The sequence below is a fragment of the Apteryx rowi genome, unplaced genomic scaffold (assembly GCF_003343035.1).
Source record: "Apteryx rowi isolate R43461 unplaced genomic scaffold, aptRow1 scaffold_42, whole genome shotgun sequence".
In the NCBI taxonomy this organism is placed as follows: domain Eukaryota; kingdom Metazoa; phylum Chordata; class Aves; order Apterygiformes; family Apterygidae; genus Apteryx; species Apteryx rowi.
Window position 1 is genome coordinate 2,905,108 of NW_020450665.1, and position 25,168 is coordinate 2,930,275.

Genomic DNA, 25,168 nt, shown 5'->3' on the forward strand with positions numbered 1-25,168 from the left:
GCTCCTTGCACAGGAATATGTAGAGTATTAAGTGATTAAGACACCTTGAAAAAAAAATTCTTTGTGGTGTCATCTTAAATGGTTAAGAGTCTAAGGCTTCTTGCTATGCTTTTGATTACACAAGGAGCATAAATAGTAAACCATAGCTATACTATCTCAGAATAGTCTGACGCTTGCATGGCCTGTTAAAAACCACTATATTTTGGTCTTGTTCTTCACATTGATGCAAAACTCTGCAAGAACTATAATGTAGCATTTTCCATTAAAGTTTTTTCATGTTAAATATTGATATAGAAAAACAAATGCCATAAAATGTCCAGGAAATACAACAAGGCTAGTTACCAAGATATAGACACACAGATACTCAATTCAAGGGCAAAGCAAGGAAGCGAGCATATTTTCATGTGACTCCCAGCTAGATCTCTGCAGCACAATTCTTGGAGAATCTAACTCTTTCTTACCCATATTAACTCTTTCAATCACTACCTCTGTATAGAGTCCTTCAACAGTTCTCTCCTAGCCCTTCGCCTCACAAAGCTATAGACCAAAAAGAAGTAGTGATCCTGGTAGGCAAAGAAAATGATTTAAATGCTTCTCCAACATGTTTGCAAGGACCTTACCTTCTTTCTGGTATCTATTTAAGAGAACAGGAAAGACTGCATGTATAAATGCAGTCCAGAATCTGCAGCAAAAATTGAATGGATGAGGTAGCCAAAGATATGCTTATAAACTCAGAGAAATTTATGTACTGAAAGCCTATGTGTACATGCAGGTATGTCTGTATGTATGTACATGTGTTGGAATAAGGAATAGAAATTCACCTATGTATTGAGGAGAGAAAAACTGGACAGCTGAAGATCAACTGATATTAAAATATCCCAGGAAGGCATTGCTTTTCTAAGTCTCTTTTTATATTTCAGATGCTTCACAATGGAGATACTTTTGATCAAGCAGCTACTCAGGATAGGGATGACTGTGCATGAATAGTAATGAAGAGGAAAATCTCTCCTGTTTAGATTGAATATCTAATTATATAGATGCTTAACTGAAGTTTCTAGGAACTTGACACAAATTGTTTCAAACTAGAAGCTAAGCTGGAAATATCATGAAAATATCAAGAGGACAGCATTTCCTGTTCTGTATTCTGGCACCCCCATTCCCAATAAAAGGGACAAGTGAAGAAAACATAATAGCAACCAATACACATCCATGTACACACACACACACAGAGTAAAATCAGTTTTCTGAAGCTCACAGGAAGCTTGAGTCTGTTTTTTCTGTTTGTTTGGTTTTTTTCCAACCCTTCCTACAAGTGACACTGATTGGGCTAGGGATTTAAGTGGGGGGGGTGATGCGCGAGAAGGAAGACTATTCTTCTGCAGACATAACTGCACAAAAATAAAGAAAAATCTTCACTGTACTTTTTGAAAATGGCTCTATTTTGGTTAAGATGCTAGCCCAGAGTTTGGGGCGTTTGAATATCTKCTCTGCCACAGACCTTGTGACTTTTGGCAAGTCACTCAACCTCTCTGGGTGTTGGTTACCCAACCATAAATAGGAGATAATGATGCTTAGTTGCTATTTGCCTGTAGTTTAGGATCTATAAATGAGAAATTTTAAAGCATTCAGGTGTAACTAGCACAGTAATCATGTACATAGCTAGAAGAGATGTATAGTTAGTCATCTAAAAAAATAAGAACACCACCTAACTCCCCATTTTGTATTTAAAAGAAGAATCATTTAATAAATCAATGTAGGAATCACTATTTCTTTAAACATGTTTCTTCAATTAAAATGTGCTCTTAAAGCTTAAACACTTACTGTCATAGTCCTGTAGATTTTCAATTGCTGATAATAATCTTGCCCTGTCTTCTGGGTCTGAAATATTTAATTCAATCAAATGGCTCTCTTGTAGATCCTTTAAGTCTTCTAGAGTTTCGTAGCCATTTAGCAAGAGAGTTGAGGCATAATCCTACAAAAAGAAGCAAGTAAATCCTCTTATAAACAAGCACTATGTTTAGTAAAGGAATAAACACAAAYTCTATTTCTTTTTTTTTGTCAGATTAAGAAAGATGGGTTCCATTCTCCAGTCCAATTGATCTGCCTTTGGCATAAAACCAGAGACTGCAAGCATGAGGGGACAGAGGCAGAGATGCCCTGGAGTCTGTTTGGCCATCCCAGAGTCTGTGGCCCAGTTTTCAACCTAGAGTCTGGCAGCAAATTGGATCAGGACAGAGCTCTGCTGTAAATGATATAATCTGCCCAGCTTCTGAATGTTCTTGGGGTCACCTCATAGACTACTTTCCATGCTGGGTCCAGGAGGGCCTCTGAAACAAGGTCTGTTCTGCCTTTGCAAAGAAGGAGCCCTTTGATATATGAGGGAGTGAGAAGCTAGAGAGCCCTCAGCTGTGCTTCATTGCACACGGTCCTCCTTCAGCTGTGTATCGATGTGGTATGAAACTCTGTGTACTCCAGGAAAAGGAGTGTTCACCTCAGCACAAAAGCAATAACCATTATTAGGAATGTTGCTTGTAAATCATGATGTAAGAATGCTTTGAACACCAGTCAAGAACTAGGGTTCCAGAGAGGGAGAGAGGCACAACACAACCATAGTGCAGAAAGAATATTTCTCCCTAAAGATCATAAAAATTAGAAAAAAAAGAATTACAATGTTGGCAATGGAGTCAGACTGCAGTTCTGCCCCCAAGATTTCCATGTATTCACACACCTCCTACCCTTAGGCAGACAGTCACGTTCGAGTTATGGTGACTTGACAAGTCACCACTCCTCAGCTGAGTGCCTCTTTGCATGGACTCTTTTAGCTTAACCAGATCATGTGGTAAAATGCAGTTATACAGACCACTCACATAAGACAAAAGACAGAAATGAAGCTTCTTTACTTTACTGACTTCAAAACTGCTGAAACCTGCCTTTCTAGTTCTGTCTGTAAATTACATCCAAGCCCAAGTGCACTCAAATCAAATATTTCAAATATGACAGGGAAACATGTTTGCTGACCTGCAGATGGACACATTCCAAGAGTTCTTGCAAAGTTTTAGGCTTGGTCCTTTTGCTTCCTCTGTGCAGCTTTATCTTTCTGGGTGCGGTTTCCTCTTCCAAAATAATATCCACGTAAATGAACTTAAAGTTTCCTACTTTGTTGTTCAGCATGCCTGTCCAGATGCCCATGGGGGTTTTACAGATGATGTCTATAATATCTCCTTTCTAGAACAATAAAAAAGAACACCACTGCTTACACATCTGGTTTGTGATATGTGACTTTTCCTTTATGGAGCAAAAATAGCACAGACAGCACAGAATCATAACTAGCCAGAGCAAAGTAACTTTTTAAAATAACCCAGATCAAGGTCCTCTGCTTTTRTAAAATCCCAGCAAACAGAATTACAGATAATGGTGTTAGTTCTTATCTCCAAACTTTGCAAAGGAGAGGTGAGGATGAACAGCACCTTCCACTGCTTGTATGCCCTACTTGGTCCTTGAAAGGGGGTAGGGTTACATCCAGCAAGCAACTATTGCCATGGATAGTAGGAATAGCTTTGCCAAAAAAGCAAGAGAGCACTGGGTATTTTCCAAATACATGCTTTATACAGGTTCTCAGCTGGCTCCTTCACCTGAAACCATTTACACAACAATCTTATGATCCAGCATCTCAAGGGTCTCCAAAGACTGATACTGAGCTATGTGAAAAGTGGAGTTTACCCATTTTACAGGAAGAAACACTGTTCTATATTTCTGAAAGGCACTAAAGGACATTTAACTCCCTTAATACCTTTCTGCTATCCCCTTCCCAAAGGGCTGACGAATAATAACTAATAATAGTTATTAACCCAAATGGCTGGGAAAATAGTGTCAGGCACCTCAGCAGAGAGAACTGAAGGCTATAGCTCCACACTTGTGCATGCACTCAAAGATGAGTGCCAAAAAAAGTGAGAACACAGCAACTTCAAGAAGGCTTTTTGGTAAAAATGTTCACAGCCAAGCTGTGGGAATCAAGGTCTTAGATCAGCACAACAGTCATTCTGAGTAATTCTGGTAGCAAAAAGACTCTTAAAATCACACCTCCTACACAATTTGCTCCCATGACAGTAGACTATTCAGCCCTTTTTTCTGGGCAGGAACTACATATATAATCTACACCTTAATGTTATGATAAGGTTATGATAAAGTTATGATATCTTTTTCTTTCCTAAAAGCAAAAAATTATACATTAAAAAAAGATTAAAGTCTTCTCTGAGTTATATAACAAATCCCCATGTACACATTTCATTTGGCATTCTGTTACAAACTTAAAATTCAGACTCATTTTTGTTAAAATATCTGTTATCAACTCAAAACTTTCAAATGTTTTCTGGCCAAGAAATTGCAAGTAAGTAAAGCCACCGCCCTACTTTGGTGCAAATCCAAGTATGAAATTCAGTGTTCAAGTTGCTTGATTTTGTTAGAATATGAAGCTTAAAGCTATGAAAATGTTTGAAATGGAAACTAAAACATTTTTTAAAGTTCTATAAGCACACATATTCTACGCACTTATGGTGAGCTCAAGACATTTAGATGTGGATGAAAATCAGGATTAGGCAATGGCTCCAAGCCAAGTTACAAATGCAGTTTGAATTCAGATTTGGGGTATTGAAATTTTGTGAGATATTCTTAGGGGATTTCAGTCCTAAGTATATTATCTTATAATTTTAAAAGACACCACCTATATGATCCAGCAGAAGTTTGCCATTTCTGGACTAGTTAAACGTTTTTGAAAGAAATGGCCCGTGTGTGGAAGTGGAGGGCAAGTGGTGAAGACTGCAAGTACTGGCAGAGCAATAGCTGTTATCCAGGCCAGAGAGGAGAGAGAGACTGCAATGAGATGTGGCTAAGGATTTTGACAAGAAAAGGCTATGAAGAAGAAAAGATGCTGAAGTATGGCTATAATCTGGATATGAAAGTGTTTAAAAAGAGGGAGGAGAATGAAGTTCAGCTTACAGATGTGACTGATCTGAAGGGCAGTGATATCACCAGTACCTGTGCAAGGAGGGAGAAGAAAAGGACTGGGCCTTTTTAGCACTGTTTAATTGGGCACCTCAGGAGTTCCTTTTTCTCACTGACACAGCCCAGACATCCCTGCCAAGATATCAGGGCCAGGGAATAATTCAAAAGTATGCTTACAGAGAGGCTTAAAGGAATGGCAAGCTTTTCCTTTAAGGACAATGAGTGCCACTGAGTTTCTGATATTCCCCACCTGAGACTGAAAAACTAGGGGGGTAACTTGCATGTCTCATGAGACTCACGTTATTCTTACTCCAGACCTCGCAGTGCGTAGGAAGCATCTTGTGTTTTACTCTGAAGAAAGCTGCATGATACACTGTGACGAGATACCTACTACACGGAGTCCATGACCTAAGAGCCTTTTGCAGCTGTTGGGTTGGTGGCACTGTCTGAACTAAGTCCTTACAGAAACATTGCTGAAACAGATCTGTGTTGCTTTTAAAGTGCACATCCTTAACACTTAAAAATGCTGTAAACATATTCTTCACATGCAAAAATACCCCTCCGGTATGCTTACTGGAAAAGATATCCTGATGGTTGTCTTACCTTAATTTTCAGAGAGTCGGTGTCATAGGGACTTGGTGTGAAGTCGGTGTGTACTTTGGCTCGGCCACAGAACGGCCCACTGTAAGGGACTTCGTCATCAAACCTCAGGCTATCCCTGTTGCTGGTTCCATCAGAGCAGCTGGTGACCCCACCTGACAGAGATTCAAGTGAAAATTTAGATCTCCTGCACTAGATGCCCAGATATCCAATTCTGCACAGCAGCAAAGAGAAAATGTACAAAAGCATAGAATTAAGAAAGAAAGAGTGTGTTCTATATGGTTTTGACATATCCCAGGAAAAATACATTCCACAAAAAACATACTACAAGAGACTGAGCAAAATAGGTTGGAGATCTTTCATTAACATCTTCCCTACAATAATCTTTTTCTGGTGGTGATACTAATAGACTACATATTTTACTTACAGACTTTTTGAAATATTACCTCTGCAGATTAATAATATGTACTCTAAAAGTGCAATTTAGGGAATTAATTCTGCTGAACTTCTCCTGTTTATTCAGAGAAATGAAAACAAGTACTGTAGAAATTGTTTTATTTCATTACAGAGCTAGCTAAAACATCAAAGGAACCTGCATTGCAGAGGGAGATTTTAATCTTATCAACATTTCTGCCTGTCATTTTATCCAAGTCGAGCAATAAAATATCGGCACAGTACTTCAAGCAAATTTGAGCAAGCTCTGCAATATCCCATCCAAATATGTTTTTAGATAACAGAAGCAGTGTGTTGGAAGTAAACTCCCATATACAATTTTCACAAATCACATCGTAGAAAATGATCATAAAAATGGTTTTGTTTGAGGTGATTGCTTAAGTGCACAGCTCCGTCTGAGGGCCAGATTAACAGCTACCTGCAAATGGCCTGCGCTGCAACTTGAGTCCCCGATTACGGCTCATGTGATGCCTGCAGTGACGGCACAGCAACGTCATCATGGACAGCTGTGACCTGCTGCCACAGCAGAGCAACTGACAGATATGTGAATACGAATGCCACTTCTCATCAGAGATTCATCTGCACTCCAAAGGAGACTACCTTGTTGGGTGAGGCTTTTTGGTGGGTTTACAGAGCTCCCCAGCCACCCAGCATTTCAGACAGGCTTCTCACATTGCCTGTCTGCAGAGTGAAGAACAAGCTCACGGCCACCATCCCCAGCTTGTGCAGCTGGACCCAGTAACCACAACTCCACAGGTGCCAGTGCCACAGCAGTGCTAGCCACAAAACACATGTATGGCATATATAGCAGCTACATTCCCCACAGTCCTTGGGGGGTTTGTTTGTTTTTAACTGCTGTTGATATCTCCACTCTTAAAAACACTCAGCTTATTTCTAGAGAGAGAGAAATCTAGTCTAGCTGCCACCCATTTGATCAAATTACACTTTTTTTCTGCCAGACTGCAGATCTCTCTACTATCACATTTTGGATCACCAGCTCTGACACCTCAGACTTAAACAAAAATAATATTGAACCAGTGACTGAATAGAAGTATGGATATCTTATACTTACTAGATGAGCTTTGGCCACTGTTCAGACTGTAGAGACTGTCCATAGAGTCACTGTTTTTTAGGGAGACCTTCTCTGTGTGTATTCCACCACCAGGATCACCGTCATCTTTTCCTTCTTCATTCTTTAATGCAAAATTCAGATGTTAACCACCATGAGATGTATATTATACAAACATTTGTGTGTGGGGGGGGTTATTATCATTGCCCTTGCAGTTTAAGTTGGGTTCCTTTATTAAGAACCAGTCTGAGACAGAAAGCATTTTAGAAGTTGATGCATGGCATTAAGGCTGCCCAACACCACCATTAACACACTGATCTTGGAGAAATCACTTGTCTCCTCTCTGCCCCACTCATTTCATTCTATTCTTGTTCAAGTAGCTAAACTGATTCTCCATCTTAAAAGATTGCAATAGTAAATATACCACAGCAGCAACAAAGGCTTAAAATGAGAATTTCAGAGGTAACCAGATAAGATGTTTTTTCTGGTTATCTCTGAGGAGGAAGCACAAAGTTTAATTCTCAAAGCACATGGTGAAGTACAAGCTGACACAGCTATGTTTTGCATTGAACTTCTGAAAAACATGGGCACTTAGAGGCACACTGGATCCCAAGTGAGAGCATTCCAGAGACAGCGTGCACACGTGAACAGCATCAATGCATTTTAGCACCATGCTCAGTAAGTTGCCCAACCCACAGAACATTAGCTTCAAAACCCAGTGCATTTCAGAATTAACAGAAGCCTGTCTCTCACAAAATCTAATGGTGTGGTGTATCGAATCAACCCACTGAGGTTATAACATTAAATCACACCACAGAAATCAAAGCTTATGACATAATAAATTCAAAACAATAAGATCCATACTTCAGTCACAGCTAAGTTAGAGATGATGTAATAGCTAAATGAATTACAATGAGCTTTCAAAGGAAGCAATTTCTTCAGCAAATTGCATCACATTGTCAATGTGCGTGATATCCTGATGCAATTGAGACGTCCTCTAGTACTTAGGATGTTACATTGGAACATCCGGTTCTATTCGGAACACGGTTACTATTCGGAAAAATGTTAATCATTCACCAGTCAAGTGATGAAGTCAAGCAAAGGTGACAGTGCATATATGAAGTCAAGACCCGTACAGGTACATATAAGGCATATCACCAAAATGAAAGATTAGATTGGTTTTCAACAAGGACAGTGCTAGTTACACCCATCAGGAGCACGACCCATTGATTAATCAGTGGACCAGTACTGATTGTCATCAGCTACTGCAGGAATGAAGATTGCACCATATGTGTGCCCAGCCAGATACTTCATTGAATTCCTGTCACGTGAATGGTTGCAGTAAATGTGCAGAATGTAAATGCTGAACTTTTGATTTTTCTCTCCAAAAATCATGGATTGCATCCTCCTGAATTTTAGCACAAAGTACAAACTAAGCTACTAACAGGGAAATATGGTAGCCTGTAAAACACTATATTACGGTTGCAAAGTTTCTTCTTCATTTTTCCTAATTATTTGATATTGACCCATGTATGAGATAGGATGCAGGCCTAGGTAATTTTTAGGCTAAGTCAGGATGACCAGTCCTTTTTCTTTATGTGTTTTAAAATTTGGAACTCATTGACCCAAGCCTTTGAGAAAACAGGGCTTGCAGGGTGTATAAAGGATTGGATGTTTTTATGTTTAATAAAGATAATACCTTGAAGATCACTTTGATTAGATAAGGTAAAAGCAGATAAGGCACAGGAGTTGTCATGCTCTAGGCTGCTGGCTACCCTCTACAGAATGGGCTTCGGAAAAAATTCATGTATTCAAAACATTTGATAAATTCTCCTAATAAAGCTTTTTGTATAGGTTGAGTATCAGACTAGACTGGCCCCTGGGTTCATCCAGCACTCCCGAGTGTTCACATCAAGAGGTTTTCTTGTAATGTTTGTACAGATGTGTAATTACTGATTTTGTAAGACACGCTTCCACTTATTGATGACAAAGCAAAATCTTCAATGATATAAAACTCTTATGTCTATCTTGGGCCTTTATGGTGTGATGTTGTAAGTGTATATGTGCATGTGCATATACACACAGGAAAGAAAGAGTGCATATTAAAAACCGTTTTAATTCAGTATATGTAACCATGTTTTTATGGATTCTCACAACTCATAGCTGCTTGAAACATGAAAAAGGAAAAAGCACATAACATTTTCACTTCACATGCATTATCATCAAATACGATATTCTTGAGCTGTATTTACCATCTCCTCAGAGAGTGCCTTGATGTACTTTTTACCCATCTTTTTCTTCATGGTTAGGGAAATGGCTCTCATCTTCTTACCCAAGCTTCCTCCACTACTTGCTGCTTTACTTTGTACTGTTTCTCCAGCATCACTTATAGTCTCCAGTTCAGATATCTGGTTTGAAATAGAAAAGTAAGCAACAGCTCGCCATGAAAATAAAATCTGGTGTCCTGTAGTAAGAATTACAGAAAAATACTTAGGACACCAATGCCATTAGGATGACTAAAGTCATAGCCATTTTTCTGGGGAATTGTGTACCTAAACAGTTTTGCAACAAACCACTGTGTGTGTGAATGAGAGAAAGAAAATGGGTATTATGCTAGAAAAAGTTGTTTCCCTTTGTCTATGGTCCTTAACCCAAACAAGAGTTGAGGGAATTTATGTAAGGTACTTGAAAACAAACAAGAAACATCTCTGGATTGCGTAAATATATAAGTTACTTTGGGAACATGCCAACCTGAGGTGTACTTTTGTCTTTTTGAAAAATTGTTTCTAATCTTCACATCAAAGTAACAAAATTTACATGCAGTTCTCTTGTTCATTTTCACAAGGACTCAATCACCCAAATAAGAGCCAGGTACATCACTGAAGTTTTCACCAGTGTAAAATTTACCCACAGGTTCTCTCATGTTTTTGCATAACTGTCATGGGAAAGAACTGAACAAAGTGAAGAAGTGGTGGTACAGACCTCAGCTGAATCATCTGCCTTTGATATCGAGTGATGTCTGAAACGGTCAAAGCTTCCAAAACTGCTTGTGCGCTGCAAAGAAACAAAAGACAAAACTTAACTTAGTGACGGTATTTTGTTACATTATGAAGACTTAAATACAACTGAAAGTCACCTGTTTCTGTTAAAAATTCCTTGCAGATTAGTAGACCATGAACAACTACAGTTAACTGGAAAAAAGCTAGGAGGTGACTAGAGGGACAGATTATGCCTGTACAGCTGGAAACACGAAAATGAGTAAGAGAAATAACACTGCTTCATATACGAATTAGATAATGGCTATGATCTGAGTTCTTCTGCATCAGCTCCACAGCAGTTACACACTGACATCAGTGAGTTACTTCTAGGTTACATTGCTCTCTGGGAGGGCAGGATAAAACTATTTGCGTAAGCAACAAGCGAGCTAGAGAGCTGGCTATGGCGCTGTAAACTGCTGCAATTCAGTTTTATACAGTTTTCTTTCTCAGCTGGGGACAGCTGCTGGAGACTGTTGAAGGTCTCTGTCAGCAGGAATTGGCTGGGACCTTTGAGAATTCTGAATATATTTTGTCTGAAATACCTAATTTGGGGAGGGAACTTTGGGTTATTATGTGAAATAAGCTATGTAACAGAATAATCCGGCAGGGCCTATGCTTTTTATCCAATCCTCCAATTTGAAAATCTGATTCTTAAACATAAAGGGTACAATTCTTTCCCCTGTGCCGCAGCTGTGCTTAACATAAGAAAGGCTGTACTACCTGAGCTGTGCATTAAGACCGTGAATGGATTGCTCTTATTTCCTTCTGATCTGGGCTCTTTCCGACGTGGACAATCGGCACGGTAAGGATGGCACAGCACATTTTTGCAACAGGGAGAGTTGTTTCTCACACAGAGCTACCTGCTGGGCATCCCCAGGCAGAATCCCCTGGCACTGCCCCCTGCCGGGTGGGCAAGCTGCACAAAGCTGGCATCGACGACAAGTCAGAAGTCCCTGGTGAACGTCTGGAACTAAACCACAGCCAAAATTCTGACGTTTATCAACAATACAGTATCTTTTAAGGGCTTGTTTTACATTTTCACTAGTACTCAATACTAAGTCAAGACCAACTCCTTCCTTTAATTTTCAGTCTTGTATAGTAAATGGAAGTCTTTTAATACAGTATCAGATTCCTTGAACGGGATTTATTATCTTATACTATGCAATATCATCTCAGTATATATCTCAGTATCCAAAATCCTCTCTGGAGGAAAGAACACTAAACTAAATGCATCTTGAATGATTTAATAAGCAATGATTCAAAACTACCTGGTTACAAGATTTCCCTGTATGGATTCTTCCATTTATCTCACCCATGTGATTTCAGCCAAAGTGCTTCCTTGCTCCATTGCTCTCTTCCCACCCAGCCGTACAAGCACTCTCCTCATCTGCCCCAGGTTTCTACAGTGTCCGGCATGCSCCTTTCCCCTGGCATCTCCGCTAACTCCTTCAGCTTTCCACCTGGGAATTAACTGCACAAGACTGAGAAGGGCCTGCTAGCTCTTTGGCCTGGTCACCTGTTTCAAGAAGCTTTTGAGTCTTCTCTGTCAGGTCAGAGCCTGAATATCTGACAGTTTTCATGAGTTAGTCCCAGATGTGACCGAGGTAGATCATCCTTTGGGAGACAGATGAGGAGGAGGAAAGGACTGGTTTCATAGCTGGTGCATTGCCCGAGTTCATGTCGTCAGATGTGTTTAACACTGGCATGAACCAGCTTCCAGTGACGCTAATGAGAAATCGCTCTGTGAACTCTAATTACACGAACACTGAGTGCTCCTGAAGACATCCCTTGCCACATCCATCCTCAGTTCCCCATTCAGTGACGGGGCATGCTGTGGAGCTGCCATGCTCTGAAAAGCTGCAAAACCAAATCYCTTCTAGAGCTGAGAGCTAAGTAACAATTTCAGCCTCTGGCAAATTTCTGATTGCTAATACGGTACCGCACCTGTTCTGCCCACGGTTACCTAGCTGTTCTTTCCTTACACTCTCCTTTTCTGGCTACAGTTAGTCCTCTGAGGGACTCATCAGTAAAACCGTTGTACTCCTGATGGTGCACAGGGTGAGAAGTTGGCATTCGGGCTTAGCACTTGTGGTGTTAAGGAAGGAGCTCATCAGAGTGATCCCAACTATGCAGAGTACACACACACCTCCCCCGGGTATTTCCGTCCCTGAAGGACCCCATCTTATTCTGTCCCTGCTCATAAATCACAGGGTTACTATACGTACTAGTTCCTTTAGCTCTTACATACAGTTGTCGTTAAACTAAAAATAGTTGGCAGAGAGGGCAAAAAATAAGACAAAGAAAAGCTGTGGGAAACCATATGAAAACATTTGGTCTTAAAGTCTCCATTTGAAAAGAAAAAAAATCAGCATCCCCTGAACAAAACTGAAAAGAAAAGCTCCCTGCTGTTTCTTTTCCCTGTTTTCCCCACACTTGTTTACTAACTAGCCCCACCCCCCCCCAAAAAAAAATAATGTGGACACAGCAGTGGGAGAGACCTGAAATCAGAAAGAAAAGGAAGGTGTATCCACATTTGGGGTCCATGTTCTAACCATTGTAACTTAAGAGAGACTGAGATTACATTTTTTCCACTAACATTTCTGTGCATATCCAACCTGAAAAAATCTTTCCAGCCAAAGGTTATTTGGAGAAGCTGACCCAGATTTGTGAATATTTTTGGGCAAGTAAAATGACGTATACTATTCACTAGGGAGAAAAGAAAAAAGAAAAAAAAAATCACACAGCTCTCCTCTTAATTGATTGTAATCTCTCAGAAAATCTCTGTTGGCTAAACACTGTGGTTTATTTGTTTGTTTTTTCATTATGAAATTGAAAAAGGACAATTTAGCCTGTACACTTTAATTTTATCTTAAATTCCCAGAAAGACCTTTGCTATTAACTAGCTGAACAATATCCTGTGACAGGGGGTTAGCTCAATAGTATGATATAAAAACATAGCCCTGAGGATTATGGTTCTATTAGACAGGATTAACACCTTTCCCTGGTTTGTCAACCCAGCCAAATGTGCCCTGAAGCACGGAGCAGGAGGGACAGACAGAGGGAGGCTGGGCTGGGATTCACAACAACATCGGGAAAGTATAAAATAGTTTCACGCAGCAATCTCTAAACATACACTGACCTTTCTATTTCATTGAATCATTTCAAGATGTCTAGTGGGAATAATTGTATATTAAAGTGCAGATATGCTGCAAATACTTTAGAAGGAATAAGAGGAAAAACACTGTTTATTGTTGGTCTTGCTCATGAACAGCTTGAGCACGGGGAAATCAGTTATTCTTTTTCAACCCTTGAAACAACCTTATATCCTGCATGGGCAGAAGCCTTGGGCTACTTTGTAGTGTACCTCAGTGTTGCTTCATACCTATTAAATATTAATAAGGGTTACAGGATGATTTCCACTATTCTAGATAATGGTCTTCTTGCACTAGAGAGCACTAAATAGGGCTGCTTCAGCAATTCCTTATACGAACTTTTTCCATTAAATAATCAATAGCTACCACCTTTTAAAAATGTATTCAACCCCATTATACTGATAACGAAAAGTAGATTTAGAAGCCATGGGCTACAAAGGGAACAGGACTATTACTTTCAGCAGTGTCAGTCACTGCATTAGTGTCAGGGAACACCTATTTTGTGAAGATAAGGCAGGCCTTACTCCCAGGTGAAGGGAAGCTTTTAAAGTAAATGCAAAACTACTAGGAGAAAATAATGCTATTGATTTTTGATACCAGTGTTCTATAAAATTAAGTGATTTTGCTAGCTAAATTCATGCAAGACCTACTGATGGACACATTAAGCAAATATGAATTTGCTCAGTAAAATCTAATGCAGGCATGGGAAAAAAAAACAAATCAAAAAACCACACATTTTTCAACAAAAGAACTGATCAAATGATGCCTACAAATCAATGCATTAACTTTCATCCTTTCCTTTCTGGTATTCCAAATTAGCATAATGGAAAATATCAAAGACATTTCAGTATTTTAACTCCTTCTTCCATCTTTTCTTGTATCTACAATTCCCTGAAAACCAGGAACTCTAAATAATCATTTTAAGGAGGTAAATGGCATGTAATTGTTGTTTATTTTAATTTGGATATTCTACCGTTTGTGATCTGGCTTGTCTGCAAATAGCCTATCATTTTCCTCAGAAAATGGCATAGTATACAAACAGAAAAGCAGCAACAACAAAAGGCTCTGCAATCCTTGCCTTGCTATTATAAAATATGCTTCCCTTGTAGAGCAAATCATAGGATAGTTCTTATGATAAACTAGTCAGAGCTTCTCCAGGTCTTTTAGCCAAAACTGACAGCAGTCATCCTGCTAAATAATCATATTTGGATAATTTACACTACTCACAAATCTGTTTCCCTGCTGTGAGAAATGCTGGCCCATTACGTTTTGCTTCAGTCCTATTCAAAATAGTGTTTAAGTCCAGTGTGACACAATGGCTTCATACTGACCCTCTCACACTAGCGAATCTCCTGAAATTCCTCCATACATTTTTCATTTTTAGCTTCCATTCATCCCTCGACTGCCCAGACCATGTAAACTGTACAGGGGCAAATGCAAGAGCAATAATAAGGGAGCTCAGCAGGCTGTCCAGCTTCCTCGCCTGCCACAGACACTTTTACTCGTTCCTCTCTGCACAGAAGAAGCCCCAGCAGCTCCCAAGAGGACAAAGTGTGCCCACTACTCTGATCTACGGAGATAAGGGGAGGTAGGAAAGGCTCAGTATTTGATTCATTTCATCTATTCTCCGATATTTCTAGTCCCTTCAAAATGAGGGGACCATTCTGGGAATGAAATTAAGAGTTACCAAAGTATGCATGAATATTGTGACTCTGCTAGCTTATTTTACCTTTTGCATCAAAGAAAATTGTCTCCTACTTTCCCAGAAGGAAAGATAGCAAATTTTAAGTTTTGGGATGTACTGTGGGGAGAAAAAAAAAACCCTCACTTATGTATAAAGATTACTATTTGCATACACGATTCAGTAACTCTCAAAAGTGTAATGAAGAAGTGAGAAAAAAAAAAAGACATCATGACCCCCCTACCTTAGAGATTTTTCCTATTTACACATTAGTTACACATATAGACATCTGACCACTAAACAAGCTATTAATATTACTTTATAGCCCACACAAAATGTGGCCTAAACCTTGTACTTCACCAGTCAAAAGCAATAAAAAAGATACACCTTGTTCTTGCTAACTCAAATAGGGCAATCTACTGAAATGGCATTTTTAACTGGCTTAAAAATGACTCTATAAAAGACTCCAGTTGTTAACGTGGCCTGGTATTCAGTAACTGTATGGAGGTGGGGAGACAGAAGCAGAGAGGTCTTGGAACAAAACTGCCACCATGAAGCATCAGAGCAAATACCCTGATTTTAATGATGGAGAATGACAGGAAAATAGAAAGGTGAATAAAAAAAATGAGTTAATCATAGTTAACACTCCTCCAGGTCAACAAACACCACGCTTTGAAGTAAACACTGAGCAGCTGATTTATCAGACTCTCTATCTGTTACCAGCCGCAGCCTCCTCTCAAGCCATAACCGATGCTTGCATAAAACTCGTGGCTCCTGATAACTCACTCTGCATGTCACCATTTCCCCTAGAAATTCGGTTTCTCCAGCACTTTTGAAACTGTGGCCCCATCCTGAAGATGCTTTGTACAGGGGACTGGCTCAGCCGAGAGCGAGAGAGAAGCTGGAGTTTATAAAGGCAGACAGGGAAACTGTGGCCCCATCCTGAAGATGCTTTGTACAGGGGACTGGCTCAGCCGAGAGCGAGAGAGAAGCTGGAGTTTATAAAGGCAGACAGGGACACGACGGCTTGCAGGTGCTGAGCCTGTTTCTGTACATCACCCTCTTGAAGGCACGAAGCCCATAGGAAGCTTGAGCAAAAACAGCAATTTCACCCAGCAAAAAATGCTTGTATTGGTTTAACGTAGTGGTGAGAAACTAAAAGAGGTAATTTAAAAAACAGTGATCTTACCACTAAGAATGGTTTTTACAACTGCATTTTACAAAATGTGGAAGCGGGGAGGGATTTGACTCCTCATTCTTTAAATGCACATTGACCCTGGATTTTAAACACCTGCCTGGTTACTGCAGAGCACTCGCAGCTCCCTGTGAGAAAAGGCACTGCAAGTGCTCTTTTGGCAATCTGTCCAATTCTGGGAGTGTGCACACAGGTATTTGCAATAATTATGTAATTAAGACTTTATTTATATGAYATTTAATTAAAAGTGACTTTCAGTAGCACACAAAACCATGAAAAGAAAATGACTTTAAAAGAAGGTTAAGGATGTGTGACAAACTCCGAGGAGCTATGAAAGTGACAGTTAAGGACTTGGCATGATGTGCACTTCTACTGCACTGTTATCCTTTTTTACCCTTCATTTACACGTGGGCAGAAACAGCTAGGGACAAACCTTGAAATCCACCCTCCACAAAACCATGACTCAGTAAAGGGGAATGTTGTCTGAGTAAGGACTGATTAAACACTACATAAGAATTGCAGGCTTTGATCTTTAACCCCTTAAATACCAACATCTTTTCTCTCCTGAAATGTCCCCCTCCCTGAACCAGAGTAATTCACATGCAAATTCCCATATTTTAAATGAATCACCTTGTTTTAATTAAAGTCCTTCCACTACTTACTTATACAGCATGATTTTGTTAGTGCTGTGTGTTATCTAGGCCCTGATCTTGCAGAGTGCAATTGGATTTCTCATGTGAGAAAAATCGCTCACGTGCACGTTTGCGGGACAGGCTTCACAAAAAGAAGATGTGTATACCCAAGAGAAGCCAAGAAGATTGCACTCCCAAAGTACTCCATTTTAAAGGGAACCCAGGGCCTGTCCAGCACACACAGAGCAGGACAGGGTTTGTGCCCAATGCACTCTCCTAGCCAAGGCAGAAATCACTTATATGTGTTTGTTACTGAATACTCCCACACTAGAATAGAAGCAGCGATAAGGAACCTACCACCTTGTTGTGCTATAGCTAGACCGTACACAGAATAGTCCAGGGAAACACAGCATGTCAGAGGGCTTTGCTGTTCCCTTCTGCAAGGCTGAAAAGTGGCCGCAGCTGCCAATTGCGGTGTACTTGCCTGCCAACCCCGGAGCAAAGCAGCAAGGGATAGGCAGAAAATCCTCCTGCCTGGTATGACAGTGTTTTGATCAGCAGCTCTGAGGCTGTTTTACCACAGCCATACAAGACCCTTCACAGAGGTTATTTCCATGGCAGGGTGAGCCTCCTTGCATATCTCATGCTCCATTCACACACAACATGGGAGCTGGTCCTGCTCCCAGGGAGGTCACTGAGAATGAAATGCAGCTTCTACATTCCTTGGTAGGGAGAGGCCCAGATACTCCTTTGAATGACCTTGCAAAGGGAACCAAGATTAAAAGGTAACCTCTAAGTCACCGTTAAATCTGACCGTCCTGAAAGCTCGTTTGGTTTTTGAAGAGTAAGCAAACTTTGGAAAACCCTTACACAAGTTTTACTGCAGTCCTACAGACTTATCCTTGACAACAGGTAATGACCAACAATAAGCTAATTTTAAGAAAATTGGGGAGAGGGAGAGTTAGTTTTTATTACTTTTAAATGAGTATTTGATACATCATGTTGGTTCCCCTGATTAATGCTCACAGCAAACTCAGCCATTGGAGTTGTGATGTTTCTGCAAGCTTCCCTACACCAAAGCTTAGCCATTAATTCAGTGGCATATGTCAGCTCAGCAGAGCAAGGTCACTCTTCTCTTTCAAGGAGAACCTTTTTAGAAATAATAAAACTGACAGAAAGTTCTTTTTTGCATGCTTTATGTCACCTGAGGTCAAGTGCTGCAGTTAATATCGCAGAGCTTATAAACACTCCTATCTGCAGCAGTCTCCAACCCCACTGAGCTTTTGGAACCTAAATTCTTTTTTTTTTTTTTTTTTTTTGGGGGGGGGTAATATAATGACAGTTTTATCTGGGACAGATATACTGTATGTAATCCTAAATGAGTAAAAATAAAAGAACAAATCTTTTCTTAGGCTCTTTAGAGGAGAAATTTTGGAAGCCATTAAGATACTGCTGATACTGTAGTTTGCATTTAAGATGTTAGTGCTTAGGGAAGAAGATGTAGGATTAAGGACTTTGTCTCCATGCGTTTCCACCTTTGGCTAAAAGCTGTGAAAATTTACTTAAAATATTACTGGTTCATCTTGTTTTCGTTTTATTGTCARCTGATACTGGAGGCTGGAAATATGTATAAGCACATAATGTAAACAAGAACACAAAGTTAATTGAGGTATTTATAGAATCATTTTAAAATGTAAGTAAATAAAGACGTGTTAGTCATCTGTTATGATGGCTAATTGCAACTGGAACTTATTTATTGGAATACAAATATTGCAGAGCATGATAAACAAGAACTAACTGAAGAATAAGATCTAAACAATAGGCCAATTTTTCCCCCTCATTATCTCCCTTCAGACATCCTGACTACCTTTGATTAATGAATCTGTAGCGAGATTAGCTGAAATTGCCTTAATGGAGATGCACTATAGTGGAGAAGCAAAATTCAGAACACTATCTGCCATTAGTCACTGTGAATTTTAGCGTTTCATCAAATTTATATTGCCATTTATTTACATTATTTTTATCTTGGAGAACAATTAAAAAAAAACAAAAACAAAAGACTACTCTTATTACAGTGGGTTAATCCTTGACTCCTTTACAGTGATGACCAATGTCACTGTCTTTTTTTTTTCCTTCATCTATGCTCCCCTGTCAGAAAGGCTGACTTCCTGTGTTTGCTTATTGCCATCAATAGGCCAAAGTTGTCCTCACCATCCCGTTGAAGGTACTGGCACACTTGTCACTTCATTGCAGCCTCCCAACTGCACATACATGCACAACATATGCCTGAGAATCTAAAACATGCTCACTGGAAATTTGAATTCATAAAATAAATTTGATAAGCTTTTGGCATTGGGACCACTAAGCTGAAAGAAGGCTTCCAGCTCAGACTTTCTTAGTGATTTAACAATGCCTAAAAATACTTCTTAGTACAGGAGATATGACAAGTTAAATTCTGGGTTTATTGCTTTTCTAACATAAGTTCCATAACTTCAGTTCCAGGAGAAAAAAATCTAGTCTTCTGAAGACAAGATAGCATCCTAATTCTGTTCAGGACATTTTTATACCAGAAATGAATGAATACAAGCAACAGCTCCCCAGGGGTGCTGGATACAGCAAATGGTATAAGTCTAGTACTGGCGCATCAGCTCCCCTCTCGCCATTCAATTATCTCTGTGGCAGTGGGGTTATTGTGATTGCAGCTCAGTGGAAAACTACAGTTTCATTTCATGGAAGACAAAAGAACCAGACACTTGAACTGTATTTTCATTGTGATGCAGGACAAAACTGAAACTAAGCTTTTCTTCCCCTCCTGCTCCTCCAGCCTCCATGAAAAACATGCGTAACTGAGAGAGCCACACAAATGAGATGATTCTACCAAGGCACAGACACCAGTAAGCACTTTTAGCTGATATGTGAAGTCCACACTCAAGGCCATACTCCAAACCCTACAGGGATTCAGATCAGGTCTGGGATTGCGAAGGTAGTTACACCAGCGACAAGGTTTTAAGCCTTTATGACCAGATAGGAAGCCTTCCATTCTTCTCATACCCTCAGATGCTAACCAATATCCCATACACATGGTTTTCACATACTTTACCCACATAGACAAAAATATCCTCCAGCGCTACAAAAGGACATTCATCAAGCAAATGTAAGAGCCACTACAGAGAAGGGAAGAAAACCATGGAAATATCCCACCAGACAGTATCAAAACAGCCTTGCTTCATACTTATGATTACAACTGACTGCCTGCTCAACTGTCAACAGTCATTTTACACACCCACTTCACAGGCTCTGAGCTGTTCATCCATCAGTGAACCATATGCCCTCTTTGACTCTACAAAGCCCTTTCTGGGCTTCACATCTGACCTTGAAAAGGAGACAGACAGACAGAATAATGAGAGAAAAACAGCTCAGCTGTGGAGAGTGAAAGCAATTCATGAGTGGTAAAGCTCAACATCCGCTTTGCACAGGTGAAGACAGCAGAGAATTGAGCTTCGTGAGTTCTTTCAGCTGTCTCGGCCACCTCGTCATCTCATCTTCGCACATCTGCTTTTGGCTGTGCTGTTGCTAAGCAAAGCCGATTCCTTTATCTCACTGCWGCAGGCTATCTGCGATAAAGCTCCATCTCAGTCTCAAACATAATGAAAGAGGGAAAACAAGGGAAAACAAGACAATGCACCATCGTTTTTCCTTGCTTTCTGGTTGAACAACACTCCTGTGGTAATTCTTCTGCCTGAAGATGCCATGAGAAACCCTACAGAAAAACCCCAAACCAAGTACTCAGGTATTTCAGTAGCCCCAGATCTCACTTACCTTTCAACATACTAGAAGAGCAATCCCACAACACCCTTTGAATGAAGTCAGTATAACCAAGTAGAGGAACTTACTACTTTCTACAGTTCTCAAGCAAATAACTATTCAGCATCCAATGGAAATTGAGGTCAGGAGAGTGAGATTACATCGATTTTCTTGTGAAGAGATGATAAAAGAGATGAAGGCATAAAAGGGTAGAAAAGGGACTAAGAATTCATAAAGAAGACATAATGGTGCAGAACATCAGTTGCATCTCCAGATCTTTTTCCCAGAGGAGGGCTTTCTTGTCAGCCTCAATGCTGGATGATGGTTAAAGATGGCAAACTCTTCACTGTTGACATTCACCTTACCAAAAAGATGTCAGTGCTTGTTAGGACTGGCAACCAAGCACCCTAAAGACTGTGTATGGGTGAAGTCGTTATCCATCTTTCTGTATATCCATGGAATAAACCAAAGAGATACAAGGAAAAAAATGGCAGTATGGTGTGTATATGTATAGTCAAAGAAGAAGCTTGCTGAAGCAGTTCAAAATCTCCAGACTTTTCCCTAGGCTGGAATTTCAGCCTCAGATTTGGGAAGAGGAAAAAAAGTAAGAATACGCTCTTGGGCACACTGTAAGTGGAGGAAGATATAAAACCCTAGAAAGGTAACAGTAGGTGGATATACATGAGAGATTTCACTTGGAAAAAGTTTGTTGATGACTCATCTTTCTTTAGAATACCAACACACATGCACACCATCTCCTTCATCTGATGTGTGAAACACAGCTTTCCATTATAATTATTTAAATGGCACATGACTAAATATTCAGAGAGTATGTAATCTGCAGCCTCGTGCAAAGCAGCAAAATATCCAGAGCAAAAACACTGACATTGCTAATTTGTGGAAAACAGTGCAACTGTTCCTAATATCGAAAGTAACTCTGATGTCTCTGCTGCAAGCTTTCAGAAGATAAAGGTCAAGGGATATTGTGAGGACAGAGGCCCAGAATACTTTTGTTTTCTTTTCCCAGAATAGTTAACACCTGTGATTCCAGCCCACATCAAATGGGTGATTCTTCTGGCTAAAGTGTTTGCAGCCATCCACAAATTGCTTATACCTGCTGGACAACAATTACCTTATAATGACTTAAAGATGGATTTACACTCTGACATAGATTACTAGAAGAATGTTTAAAACCTACCAAGAACTGTAGGCCACATCCTCTGCCTTTCCTGTCCCTATACAGCTACTGCTGTTTTTCAAGCAATGATGGGTCTCCTGGCCAGTGTTTGATTTGGGGTCTTTCTGGTTTCCTAGAAAGATGATACTGAAGCAAGTCAAATGCTCTATAAAACTACTTAAAGAATTAGGAGATAAATAGGTTTCAGTGGATGCATGCTGATTTATTTCACCTTATTATGTGTTGCAGTATTTATCAGAGAGTGCAGTTACACGCTGGTGTGGTTGATAGTCCAGTTTTCAAAAATGGCCCTAGAAGGGAGTTCAGGCATGCTCCTTGAAATGCTTTTGCTTGCTTAGAGAAACAAACAACAAACTTAACTGGGATTGTTACTGTAAGCAAAAGTTATATTTCTGTGAAAATATTTCCTCCAGGAAATTTGCTTTCACTTGTTTTAAAATACTCAAATATCTAAGGATTTAAGCCTGGCTAGTGACGCAGAATCAAGGCAAGGAATTATTTTTTCCATAAAGTTGGTCAACATTTRGAAGGTGCTATAATCAAGGGAATTCTCTGCCACAAAAGAGGCAAGGACTGGACCAGGCCACAGGCTTTTTCCTCTGACAGGTGAGGTAGTCAATAGTTGTGTGGGCCCTCAATGTACCTACGTATCAATCTGAACACTAAAATGGGGAGTCTGGACATCCTCATCCACCTACTGGCAAGGGGCAGAAGACTGTTCTTTCCCCCCAAGACCACAAAAAACCTGGAATTTTAGAACCTTTTATAAGATATACATTAAYATATATATTGAGACACAAATAGCCTGAAAAAGAAACTTTCTGAGCCTGCTGTTGACGAAAAAAACAAAAATTAATATATTTTGGCTGATGATCAATAGTTAGAAACAACATCCTAATACAAATGAAAAAAGAGATGTAAGAGGAGCAGTAGTATGATGTGAAGCCTTCCACTCACACAAGAAAAATAATCCAAGGTTAACTCTAACCTTGTTCTAGTTTTTTATGAAGCCTGAGGGAGACAGGAAACAGCTTCTGAAGAGTCACCTGCAATCCCTTTTTTCCCCATCTACACATACATGGTTATTTCTAGTATCACTTTTTTTCTTTCTCCAAATCTTTTCAGATAAAGGCCCACAGGTATTTCCACTATAAACCAGATTCTTAAAACTACTTCCCAGATGTTGTCATCTGTGTCTGGTTATTTTAACAGAGTTCAAATGTATTTTGACAAACAGTCTTTCTTCAAGAGGCAATGCAGTAAAGACCTTTGACAGAACTATGTGTGATCTTTGCCTATGAGCATAAATTTGCACAGCGGGCAGTACGGTGAAAACAGCTTATCATCAACTCATCACCTCTCATCATTGTTAGAATGAAATGCAAATGGAAGCGAACATCACTTCAGTCATGGTTGTGAAAATTAGCATCTGTGACATTAACAGTGGCTCATTTATTATGCACTCAAAATTTCAGGGGGAAAGAAAAGAATATAAAACTTGCTATTTTCAGAACTGTACCAGTCTATAACTTTGAAATAAAAYTAAAACCTCAGCTTTCCCCACTCAAGGATAAATCCTATTTAATATTCATTAACACTGAGCAATCTCTTCAGTGCAGATCTTGTCCTACAGAAGATCTAATTATGTCATGAATTATTTTTGGTGTTTAGGTTTGCTGTACCTATTTTCTAGTTTCTTTTCTTTAATATGTATTCCCCATTAGAGAATGCTGCACAAACCACAGTCTGAGAAAAAAGCAGCACCAGAAAACTTGCTTATAGAATCTGTCTGTGCTACAGGCTCCAAGCACTTAGGCAAGTGATAAACTTTACTCAGATGACAAATCCCATTGAAATCAATGGGATCACAGCTAATTTATTCATTTAAGTGTCTTCAGGATCAGGCCTTCTGTGAAGAATATATGCAAAGGGGAAATCCTGGCCTTATTACATCTATGGCAAAATGTGCAATGATTTCTATGGAGGCAGGTTTAATTTAAAGCTTATAAAAAGTAAAATTATTGGTATAAAATAGTACTAGGGAATAAAGCTGCACAGTAAAATATTTTCTTGCATCAGAATTGCCTCTTTATTCTCATAACCCTGAAAATAAACAATAGTTTAATACCTAAATAAACTAACATGGATGTAACTAGAAGCTTGAACATATTTTTGCCTCAACAAAATGCATTGACACTGACCCTGAATTGTTGAACACCCAAACTAAGCTGAGTGTCAAGCACTAAGCATATCTGGAAGCAGATTAAGAGAACCAAAACATCTCAAACCTTTAACATAAACATAGCTCAGCTGTCACGTAAAATAATGACACAAGACTTTCTTCAATCGAGCCGGGAAAAAATGGCATAAAGTTGTCTTTGCTTCAGCTTGAACTAAAGTTGAGAATCATCACGCAGTTCTCAAGTTTCAGAGAGAGAAAGAAAGGAATAGGTCCTGTTCAGCACATTACATTGTGTGAAGTGTGCAAGACCAATGCAGCGAATGTTTTACAGATTATTTGCACCTCCCACTGTCATTTACACCTGGTCAAAGGTGTAAAACAGTGCAAAGTGGAATGCAGAGTAGCTGCAAAGTGCTTTAACAAGAGGACTAACCTTTTTTGTTCTTGTGGTGCCAAGGTATGGTGCTACCCAAAGGATATAAAAGAGAGGACCTGATCCTGTACTGTTTCTTAGAATGGTTTTCTTACCGCCTTTCTAAATCCGCTTCATGCTGCTCCCCAGATAGATACATGGAAATCTGTAATGTCATAAGGACCAAAGGCTAAAATTCAGGTGATTTCAGAGGATGTTGTTTCCTTCTCTCAATCAACTGCTCTTCTCCTCCTCTACTCTCTAAGAAGCAGTGGGACAGACTGCACAAACCCATAGCTGAAATACATCTAGAAAAAGCATCCATCCCCCCGCTTGCTATAACAATCTCCTACTCTGCAACTAAAGCTCCACATTTACAGGAGCCACAGGCTCTCTCTGCAGCGAGCTGCCGGGTCTGAAGCTGACTCGGGGAGATCGGTGTGACCACGAACCGTAGGGCTAGGTGCAAGACCTAGTTTGTTTGACCTCACCAACCCACAAATAATAGCACAGCTCAGAAGAACTACGCCAAGTAAACCAAGTCCTGTCCCATCTGACTGCAAAGAAAGGGGGGCCGGAGAGGAAGGAAAGGAAGTGCTGAAAGAGCTGCCTCTTGCTGGATGCATTGATGGGAGGTGCTCAGGCTCCATCAGGATAGAAAAGTCACTTATGGACCTGGACAGAGAGAGAGGTTAGATTAGAAAGAGGGCAGCCTTGAAAGAGACAGCTGAACCCTACAGTCAAATTGCAT

General features: G+C 39.8%; 1 protein-coding gene across 1 annotated transcript in view; it reads right to left on the reverse strand.

The window, feature by feature from the left end:
* The window catches only part of SAMSN1 (SAM domain, SH3 domain and nuclear localization signals 1), a 37,535-nt gene that overhangs the window by 9,018 nt on the left and 3,349 nt on the right, over window positions 1-25,168 (reverse strand). The window contains exons 2-7 of the mRNA XM_026076018.1: window positions 10,106-10,177; window positions 9,376-9,531; window positions 7,127-7,247; window positions 5,605-5,756; window positions 3,019-3,225; window positions 1,822-1,972 (exon numbers count right to left, since the gene is read on the reverse strand). Coding sequence (XP_025931803.1) covers window positions 1,822-1,972; window positions 3,019-3,225; window positions 5,605-5,756; window positions 7,127-7,247; window positions 9,376-9,531; window positions 10,106-10,177 — 859 coding nt within the window. The remainder of the gene's footprint in view (window positions 1-1,821; window positions 1,973-3,018; window positions 3,226-5,604; window positions 5,757-7,126; window positions 7,248-9,375; window positions 9,532-10,105; window positions 10,178-25,168) is intronic.